General features: G+C 46.7%; 1 protein-coding gene across 1 annotated transcript in view; it reads right to left on the bottom strand.

Annotated features, from left to right (window-relative positions):
* LOC148143044 (uncharacterized) overlaps window positions 1-14,809 on the bottom strand; it is a 36,714-nt gene extending 21,905 nt beyond the window's left edge. The window contains exons 1-2 of the mRNA XM_087975777.1: window positions 14,770-14,809; window positions 13,138-13,817 (exon numbers count right to left, since the gene is read on the bottom strand). Coding sequence (XP_087831903.1) covers window positions 13,138-13,817; window positions 14,770-14,809 — 720 coding nt within the window. The remainder of the gene's footprint in view (window positions 1-13,137; window positions 13,818-14,769) is intronic.
* Window positions 14,810-15,785: the final 976 nt, after the last annotated feature.

Genomic DNA, 15,785 nt, shown 5'->3' with positions numbered 1-15,785 from the left:
CGTAATGATTTTCATCTGATCTAAAAATAAGAGGTTAATAAGAGGGCACTGTACTTGAGAAGCCTCGATGTCCATCCAGATTGGGTCATGTCTGACCCGCAATCAATCAGCTATGTAGCTTAACTGAGACTTCCTAAAGTCTGAAAAATCCAGCCCTCCCCCCTTGCCTGTGGAAGTTGTAGCTTCCTTAACTTAATGAGGGGCCGTCTAGGATTCCAGATGAAAGAACCCAGCCAACCATACAATTTGCGGAGTGCCGTCCTCGGCAGCATCACCGGAAGCATTCTCATAGGGTATAAGAGACGGGGCAAGACATTCTTTTTAATTAGGGCTATTCTACCTAGCCAGGAAATTGGAAGGTCTCCCCAACGTTAAAGGTCCTGTCTTACCCTTTCCAATAGATGCACAAAATTGGCCTTGGATAGCTGGCCAAATACTGGGGTAATAAAAATGCCCAAGTATAAGAAACCCTCCAGAAACCAACGAAAGGGGAAGTGGGATCGGTCCAATAAGTGGGACATACTAGTGAGGCATGCCTCTGATTTTGAAAAATTAATTTTGTAGCCTGAAAATGCATTAATAACTTGGATGGAGAGGGGCTCGGACATCAGATGATTACTAAGAAAAAGGAGATCATTTACATATAGGGTAATTTTATGTTTACCTGTACCAACCCTCGGGGCCGTTATATTAGAGTCAGCCCCTATCGCTTCCGCCAGTGGTTCAATTATTAGCGTGAATAGCAACGGAGAGAGAGGACATCCCGGACAGCAGCCCCTACCCACACTGAAGCTACCTGAGCCTAATCCATTGATGATCACAACTGCTTTGGGATCATTGTACAGTGTTGAGACCCATTTGGCAAATACATTTCCAACACCAAACCTTTCTAATGTATAGAACAGGTATGACCATTCAACTCTGTCGAATGCCTTCTCCGCGTCCAATGAGACTATATTCCTGGTATTTTTTCCTGATGACAGACTTGATTCACATTCAAGACCCTTCTAATATTAGATGATCTACGGCCCTTAATAAACCTAGTCTGCTCCTCTTTTCTGGCCCTCTCTAGCCTCAATGCTAATGTTTTAGAGAGAATTTTAAAATCTACAGTTAGCAAGGATATTGGTCTGTATCATGCACAATCTTCTGGATCCTTTCCTTTTTTGAGAATAAGGGAGATATTCATCTTTTTTAGTAAAGGCAGGAGGCAGCCCTGACTTATATGAGTAGTTATACATGTCCATAAGTGGGCCAGCTAATACTCCTGTGAACTCTTTGTAAAATTCAACCTGAATGCCCTCTGGGCCAGGTGCCTTACTGCTCTGAAGTTGCCTGATTGTGTCAAGTATTTCCTGGGTTGTTGGGGGAGCATTCAGGACCGATACCTGTTCCGGGATTAAGTCCGGAAAGGCCAGGCTTTTAAAAAAGGACTGCTTCCTCCTGGCTCTATCTTCACAATCCTGCGATCAGAATAAAACTTTCTGAAGATTGTGTTGATCCCTTTATGATGTGAGTCAGAGTACCAGCACTTCCCTGATAGCTGTGATAGCTTGAGGGGCCCTTTTTTTTCCTTGCAAGAAATGCGAAGTATCTACCAGGTTTATCGCTAAATTCATATAATCTTTGTTTTGCAAATAATATTTCCCTCTTTGCCATTTGGGTGAAGTCGGTATTCAGAGCTGTCCTAAGGGTCATAACCCTTTGTAATTTGGCAATAGAAGGTCTGTCAGCGTATGCTGTTTCAGCTGCTTTTAAGCGAGCAGCAAGTAGATGCTGTTGTTCTCCCTTTAATTTTTTCTGGGTCACCGAGTATGAAATGATCAGACCTCGCGCATAAGCTTCAATAGTCTCCCACATCATTGACGGGTTACTAGCCGTACCTGAATTAATTTCCAAGAAAGCTTTAAATTCTTGAGAAAAATATTTTGCAAATTTACTATAATCCATACGCCAATGTCAGGGGGATGCCTCATTGTTCCTAGCCTTGATTTCCATGTACACAGCAGCGTGATCAGAAATTATCATATCACCTATTTTACAGGATGATATGGAATTTAAAAAAGTCGAGGGGGCAAAAAACATGTCAATTCTAGTGTGACATTTATGTCGATTAGAGTGAAAAGAGAAATCTCTGCCGTGCGGGTGGAGGCACCTCCACACATCTATTAATCCTAATTCTTGATTCAAATCCGCCAATTGTCTAGATCTGGGGGATACACCCGCAGTACTCTTGGGTATCCTGTCTATTTCCAGCTCCATAATGCAATTCAAGTCTCCCCCTATAATTGTATGACGAGCACCAAGAACCATCAGTTTGGAGAAGGCTTCCGTTATAAATTTGAAAGGATGTGCCGGGGGACAAAACTGGTTTAAAATCCCATATTCCTCTCCATTTATAAGGGCTTTAATTAGTATTTATCGTCCAGATTCATCTTTTATCTGACTTAGGATTTCGAAAGGGAGATTCTTCCAAATAAGAATGACTACTCCCCTACATTTTGAGCTGAAGGAAGAAAAGAAGGCCTGATCAAATCCACCCTGTTGTAATTTCAAGTGTTCTTTATCCAATAAATGGGTCTCCTGTAGAAGAGCTATATCAACCCTTTCTTTTTTGAGGTTTGGTAATATTTTCTTCCTTTTGACTGGAGAATTACTCCCCTTGACATTCCAGGTGCACCATTTAAGCGAATGACACACCATAATCGTCCAGGCAAGTCCGAGACCCCCGGGAGGAGAAACCCCATCCAAAACACCCTGAGCTTGGACCATAGAAAATTCACAAAAAGAGAGATTCTTTATAACACTCACACTAATATAATAAAAAACGATTTCTAAATAAAAAAAATAACATGTTTAAACAGAGATTTTTCCCCACGTTTCCGGGGGAATCACTTCCTTTCCGAAAACCCATCATATCCTCTCCCGACCAGTGCCCCACCCTCGACCCAGGCACTCCATAATAAAGTGAAGAAAATTCAAGTGTATGACCAAGCTAAAGTTAACAATGAGTACCCTACCCTCCTCCCCCTCCCCACACACCCACATCAAAACCTACATATATTTGGTGATGTTAATACCACGTATAAACATAAAACTATAAAATTACAGTCTCAGCAGATAATAATTAATTAGGGTAATACAAAATAACAGGGGGAAAACAACCCAGCTTTAAAAGAAAGAAAAAAAATAAGACAAAGCAGAGACCCCTCCTCACCTAAATCTACTAGACCACCCAGTCTATATATATTTACAAAAAAGAGAGGAGAAAATCGCAGAGTGGAGAACAGATAAGCCCGCCCCTCCCTACTCCCTGGAGATAATATTAAGCAATAAAGTAATAAAAGAGAAAAAAAAAGGTGAACCAGAGAAGGGGGAGGGCAGAACAACATCATTCATCACACGAGTGAACTCTTACAATTTATCTAAGAGAGTCCAAACATTCTTTGGCCTTCTCCGGCGATCCAAAGTTATATACGGACCCTTCGTGGCTAAAACATAGCGCTGCTGGGTAGCACTGAATGTTTAAATCCCTTAAACGCCCTCCTCTTTTGGACCAGAGCTGGGGAAAGTCCTGAAATAGCATAATCTTGGATCCTTTGTAAATCATGGCTTGGGGATCTTTCCCAAGATTTCTGGAAGCTTCCAGGAGCATCGGCTTCTCCAAAAAGCACTGCAGCCAGAACAGGACCGGGTGGGGGCGCTGGTCCAAGCCAGGCCTGTGTATTGCAACCCGGTGGGCCCATTCTACCCTGACCTGGCCTGATCCAGCCTCCAGATTCAATAACTGTGGAAGCCACTGCTCCAGAAACGTCGTAAACTGGCCTTCCTCTTCCCGTTTGGGAAGGGCCAGCAAACAAATATTTTCTCGACGACCTCGATTTTTGAGGTTGTTGATGTGATCTTCTAAGGCCCGGATTCGCTGTTCGAGAGTCCAGACCCGACCCACGGCTGATTCTGCAGCAGCCTCGGAGGTCGCGACCTTTAGCTCCGCCCCTCCGACTCGATGTTCGATTCTTGCAATATCTCGCTTGTGCTTCTGCAGCGTGACCGAGAGCGACTCCCACCTGCTCCTGGACTCTATGAAGATGGCGATCTCCTCTTCAAGCTTAGAAATCACTGCAACGAGGCTCACCACCATAGTTAAGTCCCCGGGGGCAGCTGCGGACGCCTCTGCTGCAGCTGGGGTGGGGTTCCTATGTGCTGCGAGCATTCTTTCCTTTAGTCATTTTAATGAGGCACTAAATTGCTCAAGTTTGGTGCAAAATAACTAGCTGTATTCAAATAAAAGCTATTTAAATGATTTGGCAGGTGTGGTGGAGGCAGGCAGCCCACTTTGCCTGAGTCTTGGGCAGAGCACGACAGACTCAGACTTGCTGGGTCGCCACCATCTTGGATCTCCCCTGCCCAGATGCACCTTAAATGAATCTACCGTCCCTGCCTCTACTTCTGTTGGCAATGCATTCCAGACATCTATCACCCTCTGAGTAAAGTACTTTCTGTGTGCATCTCCAACATAATGTCCCAACTCCTGTACTCAGCATGTGAACAATGAATTCTGGATTAGTGGTGCTGGAAGAGCACAGCAGTTCAGCCAGCATCCGAGGAGCAGTAAAATCGACGTTTCGGGCAAAAGCTCTTCATCAGGAATAAAGGCAGAGAGCCTGAAGCATGGAGAGATAAGCTAGAGGAGGGTGGGGGTGGGGAGAAAGTAGCATAGAGTACAATAGGTGAGTGGGGGAGGGGATGAAGCCGATAGGTCGGGGGCGGGGGGGGGGGGGGGGGGGTGGAGTGGATAGGTGGAAAAGAAGATAGGCAGGTAGGACAAGTCATGGAGACTGTGCTGAGCTGGAAGTTTGGAACTCGGGTGAGGTGGGGGAAGGGGAAATGAGGAAACTGTTGAAGTCCACATTGATGCCCTGGGGTAGAAGTGTTCCAAGGCAGAAGATGAGGCGTTCTTCCTCCAGGCGTCTGGTGGTGAGGGAGCGGCAGTGAAAGACGCCCAGGACCTCCATGTCCTCGGCAGAGTGGGAGGGGGAGTTGAAATGTTGGGCCACGGGGGGTGAGGGTAATTGGTACGGGTGTCCCGGAGATGTTCCCTAAAGCACTCTGCTAGGAGGCGTCCAGTCTCCCTAATGTAGAGGAGACTGCATCGGGAGCAACGGATACAATAAATGATATTAGGGGATGTGCAGGTAAAACTTTGATGGATGTGGAAGGCTCCTTTAGGGCCTTGAATGGTGAGGGAGGTGGTGTGGGCACAGGTTTTGCAGTTCCTGCGGTGGCAGAAGAAGGTGCCAGGATCGGAGGGTGGGTTGTAGGGGGCGCGTGGACCTGACCAGGTAGTCACGGAGGGAACGAACTTTGCGGAAGGCCGAAAGGGGTGGGGAGGGAAATATATCCCTGGTGGTGGGGTCTTTTTGGAGGTGGCGGAAATGTCGGCGGATGATTTGGTTTATGCAAAGGTTGGTAGGGTGGAAGGTGAGCACCAGGGGCGTTCTGTCCTTGTTACGGTTGGAGGGGTGGGGGCGGAGGTGCGGGATGTGGACGAGATGCGTTGGAGGGCATCTTTAACCATGTGGGAAGGGAAATTGCGGTTTCTAAAGAAGGAGGCCGTCTGGTGTGTTCTGTGGTGGAACTGGTCCTCCTGGGAGCAGATACGGCGGAAGCGGAGGAATTGGGAATAAGGGATGGCATTTTTGCAAGAGGTAGGTTTTACCTATGTGAACAATGAAGGCTCAGTAGAGCAAAAATGGCAGGAGTTTGTAGGTATAATTGAGGACACTGTACAGAGGTTCATTCCCAAGAAAAGAAAGATTAACCGGGGAGGGATTAGACAACCTTGGCTGACAAAGGAAGTCAGGAAATGTATTAAAGAAAAAGAGAGATCCTATAAAGTGGCTAAGAACAGTGGGAAATCAGAAGATTGGGAAGGATACAAAAGCAAACAGAGGATAACAAAGAGTGTAATAAGAAATGAGAGGATCAAATATGAATGTAGGCTAGCCAGTAATATTAGAAATAATAGTAAAAGTTTCTTTCAGTACATAAGAAACAAACGACAGGCAAAAGTAGACATTGGGCCACTTCAAACTGATGCAGGAAGCCTAGTGATGGGAGATAAGGAAATAGCAGGAGAACTTAACAAGTACTTTGCGTCAGTATTCACAGTGGAAGACATGAGTAATATCCCAAAAATTAAAGGGTGTCACGGGGCTGAGTTGAGTATGGTTGCCATTACGAAAGAGATAGTGCTAGAAAAGTTAAAAAGTCTTAAAATTGATAAATCTCCTGGCCCCGATGGGATACCCCTAGAGTTCTGAGAGAGGTGGCTGAGGAAATAGCAGAGGCATTGGTTGAGATCTTTCAAGAGTCACTGGAGTCAGGAAAGGTCCCGGATGATTGGAAGATGGCTGTTGTAATCCCCTTGTTCAAGAAAGGATCAAGGCAAAAGATGGAAAATTATAGGCCAATCAGCTTAACCTTGGTTGTTGGTAAAATTCTAGAATCCATCATTAAGGATGGGGTTTCTAAATTCTTGGAAGAGCAGAGTCTGATTAGAACAAGTCAACATGGATTTAGTAAAGGGAGGTCATGCCTGACAAACCTGTTGGAATTTTTTGAAGAGGTAACAAGTAGGTTAGACCAGGGAAACCCAGTGGATGTGGTCTATCTAGACTTTCAAAAGGCCTTTGATAAGGTGCCACACGGGAGGCTGCTGAGCAAGGTGAGGGCCCATGGTGTTCGAGGTGAGCTGCTGGGATGGATTGAGGATTGGCTGTCTAACAGAAGGCAGAGAGTTGGGATAAAAGGTTCTTTTTCAGAATGGCAACCGGTGACGAGCGGTGTCCCGCAGGGTTCGGTGCTGGGGCCAAAGCTGTTCGCATTATATATTAATGATTTGGATGAGGGAACCGGGGGCATTCTAGCGAAGTTTGCCGATGATACGAAGTTAGGTGGACAGGCAGGTAGTACTGAGGAAGTGGGGAGGCTACAGAAGGATCTAGACAGGTTGGGAGAGTGGTCCAGGAAATGGCTGATGGAATTTAACGTGAGCAAGTGCGAGGTCTTGCACTTTGGCAAAAAGAATAAAAGCATAGACTACTTTCTAAATGGTGAGAAAATTAATAAAGCCAAAGCACAAGGGATCTGGGAGTGCTAGTCGAGGATTCTCTAAAGGTAAACATGCAGGTTGAGTCCGTGATTAAGAAAGCGAATGCAATGTTGTCTCTTATCTCAAGAGGGTTGGAATACAAAAGCAGAGATGTACTACTAAGACTTTATAAAGCTCTGGTTAGGCCCCATTTGGAGTACTGTGTCCAGTTTTGGTCCCCACACCCCAGGAAGGACATACTGGCACTGGAACGTGTCCAGCAGAGATTCACACGGATGATCCCTGGAATGACAGGTCTAACATATGAGGAACGGCTGAGGATACTGGGATTGTATTCATTGGAGTTTAGAAGATTGAGGGGAGACTTAATAGAGACGTACAAAATAATACATGGCTTGGAAAAGGTGGATGCTAGGAAATTGTTTCAGTTAGACGAGGAGACAAGGACCCGTGGACACAGCCTTAGAATTAGAGGGGGTCATTTCAGAACAGAAATGCGGAGACATTTCTTCAGCCAGAGAGTGGTGGGCCTGTGGAATTCATTGCCACGGAGTGCAGTGGAAGCCGGGACGCTAAATGTCTTCAAGGCCGAGATTGATAGATTCTTGTTGTCTAGAGGAATTAAGGGCTACGGGGAGAACGCTGGTAAGTGGAGGTGAAATGCGCATCAGCCATGATTGAATGGCGGAGTGGACTCGATGGGCCGAATGGCCTTACTTCCACTCCTATGTCTTATGGTCTAAGTGTGCGGAACACCTTCTTCACCCCCGTCTACCAATGATGGAACTTTCAAGATCAATGAACCCGAACACCCCCGGGTCTCTGTTCTACAACACAACCCAGGCCCTAACATTACCTGTACAAGTCCTGCCCTCCTTTATTTTAGTAAAATGCAACCCCTCACTTATATCCATACCTCTCTCATACACACGCTCTCTCTCAGACATACACATACAGCACCCTCTCAACACACACACCCTCTCGCAGGCTCATTCTCCATCACAATCACACTTTATCAAGCATGCACACATGCAAATACACACTCACTGATGCACAGTCTTATACACAAACTCACATACAAAGGCATTTTGCCCAAAACATCGATTTTCCTGCTCCTCGGATGCTGCCTGACTTGCTGTGCTTTTCCAGCACCACTCTAATCTAGACTATTCCATAGATTCACAACCCTGTGGGAAAAGCACTTCCTCATCTGTCTGAAAGCTCCTCCCTCTAAACTTGAGGCCTAGTCTCTCACACCAGCAGAAATTACCGGACAGGGTAGGGCTTCATCCCCACAATGCAATGAAATTGGAAGATGTTTCCATTGGTAGGAGAGACTAGGACCAGAGGACACAGCTTTAAAAATAAAAGGAAGACCTTTAGGAACAGAGACAAGCGATGTCACCTTTTCTGCCGACAACGAGGAGCATGGACAATGTGTTGGGTGACACCAGCGAGCAGGTGCGCGGAACAGACACAATACGCTGTGGCGATGCTGGTGTTTTTGACAGATTTTAAGTGTTCAAATGCCAAGAGGAGAACTAAAGGGTAGAGCCACAGTTCTTTTTCCCCATGTGGCTCTTATAGCTATTGCATTTTCTCTGGCTGCTCAACTTTTTTTTAAAATGTCTTTTCATCAGTGTAGGGGTGAGGTTCACAACTAGAGGGCATAGGTTTAGGTTTAGGGTGAGAGCAGAAAGATATTAAAGGTACCTGAGGGGCAACTTTTCCATGCAGAGGGTGGTGCATGTATGGAATGAACTGCTGGAGGAAGTAGTGGTAGCCGGTATAATTACAGCATTTAAAACACATCTAGATGGGTATATGAATAGGAAGGGATTAGAGAGATATGAGCAAAGTGCTGGCAAATGGGACTAGATTAATTTAGGATATCTGGTTGGCATGGACAGGTTGGACCGAATGGGTCTGTTTCCGTGCTGTACATCTCTGTGACTCTAAATAATAAAGTCTACTTCTCCAAATAACAAACTATATCCATGTTAACAAGGCTTCGTGCACCACATACTTTACTAACCATTCTCAACAGATCCTGCCCCTTCAATGTCTGAGGAACATAGACATGCTGGTGCATAATCTCCTTCACTAGTATTTACACACTACCCTCAGCAATTGCACAAGTAACAGCAATGGGTAAACAGCACAAGGAATAAACACACAGTGAGGGGGAAACAGCACAAGGATTAAACAAACAGTGAGGGGGAAACAGCACAAGGATTAAAACAAACAGTGAGGGGGAAACAGCACAAGGATTAAACAAACAGTGAGGGGGTAAACAGCACAAGGATTAAACAAACAGTGAGGGGCAAACAGCACAAGGATTAAACACACAGTGAGGGGTAAACAGCACAAGCGCCAGTAAAAGCAGATGGAAAGTGAGTGTAAAATGTCACTATGACAGGACAGTCCCCACATTCCTTCCCCTCCGTCCCCCCCACAACCTGCCTCACCTTTCACCTCCCGGGCCCAGTACCTTCCAGGTGGCCCCATAGTTGACACAGGGGCCGCCCCACGACCAGTAGAACTCCACCACCCAGGCGGCCGACGAGTTCCCAAGCAGGCCCTTAACCCCATCCGCCTCCAGAATGCTCACCGGCTCCTGCCTGCTGTACAGCCGGCCGGTGTGGCCGTGACACAGCAGCTGCGCCAGGAAGGCGGCGGTGCCCAGTGACGGGTGTCTGCCCCGGGCCGCACGGCGCCATTTTCCTAACGGCCGCCCTCCCGCCGCTTCCCCGCTCGAGCGACTTCTCCTCCCAACCGCCTTCGCCCCCGCGTGACGTCTGCACGGGGGGATGGGCGGGGCCGGGGGAGCCTCACCGTCACCAAGCAACAGCCACCTCGCGCTACAACTGCTCATTCACAAAAACAAACTCTCCTGTCTCGCTCTGCAGCTGCAGGGGGGACACTGCCACGTTTCCAGGAGCCCTGTCGACATTGGGAAAGCTCACGGCTCAATTTAAACAGATATTCCGACATCTAACGGAACGGCATCATATCTAAAGGGGCATTCTGCATTTTAAAGGGACATGAATATTTGCGGAAATACCCCGTTAAAATGAAGAGATGTAAATGGACGAGATTATATTTCAAAGGGATGTGGCACATTCAAAGGGATATCTTCATATGTAAAGTCACGCAGTTATATCTAAACGAATCTACATTTCGAAGAGACGTTGCCCTAATTATAAGTAGAGACAATAGGTGTGAATTCTGTCTGTGTCGCAACGTTGAGTCAGACTGACATTTTTCTTAGAAAAGCTCTTCATTTAAATTACATTCTTGAGAAGGTAATTTATAGATTCGGGTGTAGGTTAGGGAGGATTGGCCGTGCTAAGTTACCCATAGTGACCAGGGATGTACAGGTTAGGGTGGCTTGGCCATGGAAATATGGAGTAAGGGGTTGGATATGGCTGGGATACTGTTCAGAGGGCCAGAGAGGAATAGATGGGCTGAATGGCCTGCATCCACATTGTTGGGATTGTATGACCCTCCTCATATAGTATCCATTTTATCTACATCTATCCTGTCAAGCCCCTTTCAGAATTCTACTGGTTTCAATAAAGGTATGCAGCACAGAAACAGACCCTTCGGTCCAATTCGTCCATGCCGACCAGGATTCCAAACGAAACCAGTCCCACTTGCCTGCATTTGGCCCATATCCCTCTAAACCTTTCTATTCATGTACCTATCCAAATGCTGTTTAAACGTTGTAAATGTGCCGGCAACTACCACATCGTCAGTAAGTTCATTCCACATACAAAGCCACCCTCTTTCAAAATGATGCCCCTCCGGTTCCTTTTAAATCTCTCTCCCCACCTTAAGTAATATGCCCCCAAGTTTTGAGCTCCCCGATGCTAAGTAAGAACCCTTTGCTATTCAGCTTACCTCCACACCTTATTTTATCAATCTTAATGATGTCACCCCCTCATCTCCTCTCCTCCAGTGAATAAAGTCCCAGCCTCTCCCTATAACTCAAACCCTCCTGTCCTGGAACTTCCTGGTAAATCTTTACCGAACCCTCTGTGATAAGAATACTTCAGATTACAGGGCCATCAGAATTGTACTCAGTACTCTGAAAGTGGCCTCACCAACATCCTATACAACCTCAAATGATGTCCCAACCCCTGTACTCAATGGTGTGAACAATGAATGTTCTGCTGCTAAATACCTTCTTAACTGCCCTGTCTATCAGTGATGCAACTTCTAACGAACTATGTACCTGAACACCACTCCCCCATGTCTGTCTGTTCTATACCATGACCCAGGGCCCTACCATTATCTGTACAAGTCCTGCCCTTTCTTGTTTTAGCAAAATGCAACCCCTTGCTTGTATTAATACCTCTCTCACACATGCTCCCCCTCACACACACACCCCAATACTCTCTCAGGCTTATACTCCATCACACTCACACTTTACCAAGCATGTACACACTCTCACGCACAAATTCACATGCACCCACACACAATTCTATGGGGTGAATTTGTATTGGCAGAATTATATTTGCAGATGTATTCAATTTTGCTCAAAAAGCACACAATTTCCAGGCAGTCAATCCATGTAATATTTTATGAATTTGGAAATAGAACCAGTCTGACTCAAGATTAGAATACTGTCAGACTCAATTCTCAGGAAGAAAGTGAGGACTGCAGATGCTGGAGATCAGAGCTGAAAAGGTGTTGCTGTAAAAGCGCAGCAGGTCAGGCAGCATCCAAGTAGCAGTAGAATCGACGTTTCGGGCATGAGCCCTTCTTCAGACCTTTCCTGAAGAAGGGCTCATGCCCGAAACGTCGATTCTCCTGCTCCTTGGATGTTGCCTGACCTGCTGTGCTTTTCCAGCAACACATTTTCAGACTCAATTCTCACACCTTTAAATGCATTGTCTGAGCGGAGATGTCATCTTTTTTATAAAACCTTAAGTCATCTCAAGAATGTGACTTAAGAGATGTTCTGGCAGTTACACATTAATGAACCAAAACCTACACCCATTCTAAGAGATGAAAGACTTGACAGCAATCTAGGCTTGTTCAATATATTCCATCAGTTGCATGATACTGATCTTTTGATATACGTTCTGTGTCTTACAATGCTGCTCCACAGCTACCCGATGAAGGAGCAGCACTCAGAAAGCTAGTGCTTCCAAATAAACCTGTTGGACAACAACCTGGTATTGGGTGATTTCTTTTTAACTTTATCAACCCAGACTAATACCGACACCTCCACATCATTTCTAGTGAACACAACATACACCTCCTGGTGCTGTCAGTAAACTTTACAATGCTGATGAAACAACGCAGTACCTGAAAGATTTACAATTTCTCACGATACTAGCTTCTCATTCACTGCTCCATCTGATACATGACATTGGAAACTCAATGCAGGAGGCTGAAACAAAGGAGCAGCTTTAAACTAAAAAACTCTTGGAGCTCAAAGCTTTCAATAAGAGTCTCAGCCCGGCGGTAAGTTCAGGTAACCTTTATTGTGACTCAACTTAGTTACATCTTCAGATTCCCCCCTGCAAAAAGGCATAGACAAAGTAGCTGCTTTTTAAACAGCTCAAGATCAAAGCCCACACACACCCCACTGTCTTTACTATTGGGCAGCACCAGGTTGTAATTGGATCCTTGTTACAGCCGTAATCCGGAGGAAGTATTGCCTCACTCAGCAATTTCAACCCATACCCTGTATCCTGGTAAGTTTCTCCCTGCTCATTTGCCAGTGGGGAGAGGGCAGTGTAGAGTCAACCAAACTGCTGTGGGTCTGGAGTCATGTGTAGGCCAGACCGAGTGAAGGATGCAGATGGAACGACTGAATGAATATTCTCCCACAATGGCGGTTCCCTTTCCTAACAAGGGAGAGAGTGAATCAGATGGGGGCTTTCTCCCCCACACCACCCACTGCCATCTGTCGTGGTGGGATTCAAACCCGGGAGTCGCCGGAACCGGATTGATAGTCCAATCGATAATGGCACTTGACCGTTCCTCCTTCAATCCCCCTGCGATGGCACGTGAACTCGCTGGTGCTTCCGCAGGTGGGAGGAGCGGGTGAAGCCCTTCCCGCACTGAGAGCAGGTGAACGGGCTCTCCCCGGTGTGGACCCGCTGGTGCCTCAGCAGGGTGGAAGATGTGCTGAAGGCCTTCCCACACTCGGGGCAGCTGAAGGGCCTTTCCCCCGTGTGGACCCACTGGTGGGTCAGCAGGGTGGAGACCTGAGTAAAGGCCTTCCCGCACTCGGGGCAGCTGAAGGGCCTCTCCCCCGTGTGGACCCGCTGGTGGGTCAGCAGGGGGGAGACCCGAGTAAAGGCCTTCCCGCACTCAGGGCAGTTGAAGAGCCTCTCCCCCATGTGGATCCGCTGGTGGGTCTGGAGGCTGGAGTAATTGCTGAAGGCCTTCCAGCACTCAGAGCAGCTGAAGGGCCTCTCCCCGTGTGGACCCGCTGGTGGGCCAACAGGGCAGAGAAAAACATGAAGGCCTTCCCACAATCGGGACAGCTGAAGGGCCTTTCCCCTGTGTGGTCCTGCTGGTGGACCAGCAGGTGGGAGGAATGTCTGAAGGCCTTCCCGCAGACAGGGCAGGGGAATGGCCTCTCCCCGGTGTGACTGCGCCGATGAGTCTCCAGGGCAGACGGGAAACGGAAGCCTTTCCCACAGTCGCCACACTTCCACATTTTCTCCACGGGGCGGGATTCCTCAGGTTTCTCCATGGATGATGCTTCAGCCGCACACAATCAAATTTCCAGCCCCTTCCTGTCGTGAATTCCTCTTTCCAGGTCGTATAGCTGCTACACGCTCCACGCACAGTGCGCTGCAACAGTGGGGTCTCTCGTCCAGTCCCAGTGATGCTGAAAACATACTCACTCAGTCAGGAACCAAAAAGCTTTGATCCCTCTCACAGAAATCAGTCGAAAATCGTTGCGGTCCTGGTGGACTGAAAGACTGTCAGACATTCACGGCGAAGTGAGGATCGCAAATGCTGGAGAGTCAGTCGAAAAATGTGGCACTGGAAAAGCACAGGGATGTCAGACAGCATCCGAGGAGCAGGAGGGTCAATGTTTTGGGCATAAGCCCTTCATCTGTTGATTGAGAAACTTCCGCCATCAGATCTTCAAATACGCTGTAAAAAGAGATTACAAAAGTCATCACTGCCAGTGCAGGGTAGAAATTCTGAACAAGGAATTCTACTTTCTGCCGAATATTCTTTTCTTTTATTATTCCACAAAATTGAAAGCACCATCCCACTCTCTCTCCCCCTCTGTTCTCACTCCGCTCTAACCAATTCCCCTGAAGGTGCTGATTCAGGATCTTACAGGGGCAGAAAAGCAAAAACATCAAGACTGACATCTCTCTGAATTTTGGATACCACCACCTGAAAGTTAATATCTTTCATAACACTGGGATCCTGCTGAGAGTGAGCAGGTCTGATTTTGGGAAGCAAACACAATGTGTGTCAATTCAGGGTGAACCTGCCACACAGCTTCTTTAGGAACAACCAGACACAAAATGGTTAACATCCCCGGGAAGGGGAAGCAAAATGACACCAGAGAGAAATTGAATATACTGACATGGCAAACATTAGTGGAAAGCCAGAGTCATAGAGGTATACAGTACAGAAACAGACCCTTCGGTCCAACTCGTCTGTACCGATCAGATATCGTAAATCAATCTGGAACCGTTTGCTCATACGTGGCCCATAGCTGGGGTCATCCCCACCCCCCTGTCCTGAGACCTTGATGCCTCCAAGCTGACCTTCAAAGGTTTGGTTTTTCCCTCCATTCTTTCCCGGTTGTCTTTTGTAAGTTTTGAAAACTTTCCCAATCCTCTGAGTATAGGATTTGGGAAGTTGTGTTGTCGCAGTACAGGACATTGGTTAGGCCACATTTGGAACATTGCGCACAATTCTGGTTTCCTTCCTATCAGTAAGATGTTGTGAAACTTGAAAGGGCTCAGAAACATTTACAAGGATATTGCCAGGGTTGGAGGATTTGAGCTAAAGGGAGGCTAGGGCTGTTTTCCCTGGAGCGTTGGAGGCTAAGGGGTGACCTTATAGAGGTTTATAAAATCATGAAGCGCATGGATAGGATAAATAGGCAAAATCTTTTCCCTGCTGTGGGGGGAGGGGGAGGTCCAGAACAAGAGAGCACAGGTTTAAGGTGAGGGCGGAAAAAAACCCAAAAGAGATCTGAGGGGCAACCTTTTCACACAGAGGGTAGTAAATGTATAGAATGAGCTGCAGGAAGAAGTGGTGGAGGCTGGTCCAAATACAACATTCAAAAGGCAGCTGGATGGGTACATGAATGGGTAGGGTTTAGAGGGATATGGGCCAAGTGCTGGTAAATAGGATAGATTAATTTCAGATATCTAGTCAGCATGGACGAGATGGACTGTTTCTGTCCTGTACAGCTCTATGGCCATCTACTTCATTTTGAAATTTTTGCACTACCACTTGGAACACCCTGTTAGGGTTCGGAGAGTGCCAGGTCCTGACATCTCCTTCCTCACGTCTCCGGTGTATTTTAAATCAATAGTACCATTTGTACGTTACTGGGTTAGTACTTTAAACACAGACACATACAATATAATCAGAATTTCTATTCGGTACAGACAGGGATGACTTGTTTCAACTTTGCTAACAGGGTATCAGAAGGGGAGGATCTGCA

This window comes from Chiloscyllium plagiosum, unplaced genomic scaffold (genome assembly GCF_037043375.1).
Source record: "Chiloscyllium plagiosum isolate Xiang-an unplaced genomic scaffold, Cpla_swu_hap1 HiC_scaffold_27, whole genome shotgun sequence".
Taxonomy (NCBI): Eukaryota; Metazoa; Chordata; class Chondrichthyes; order Orectolobiformes; family Hemiscylliidae; genus Chiloscyllium; species Chiloscyllium plagiosum.
This window is presented reverse-complemented; position numbering and strand designations above follow the sequence as displayed.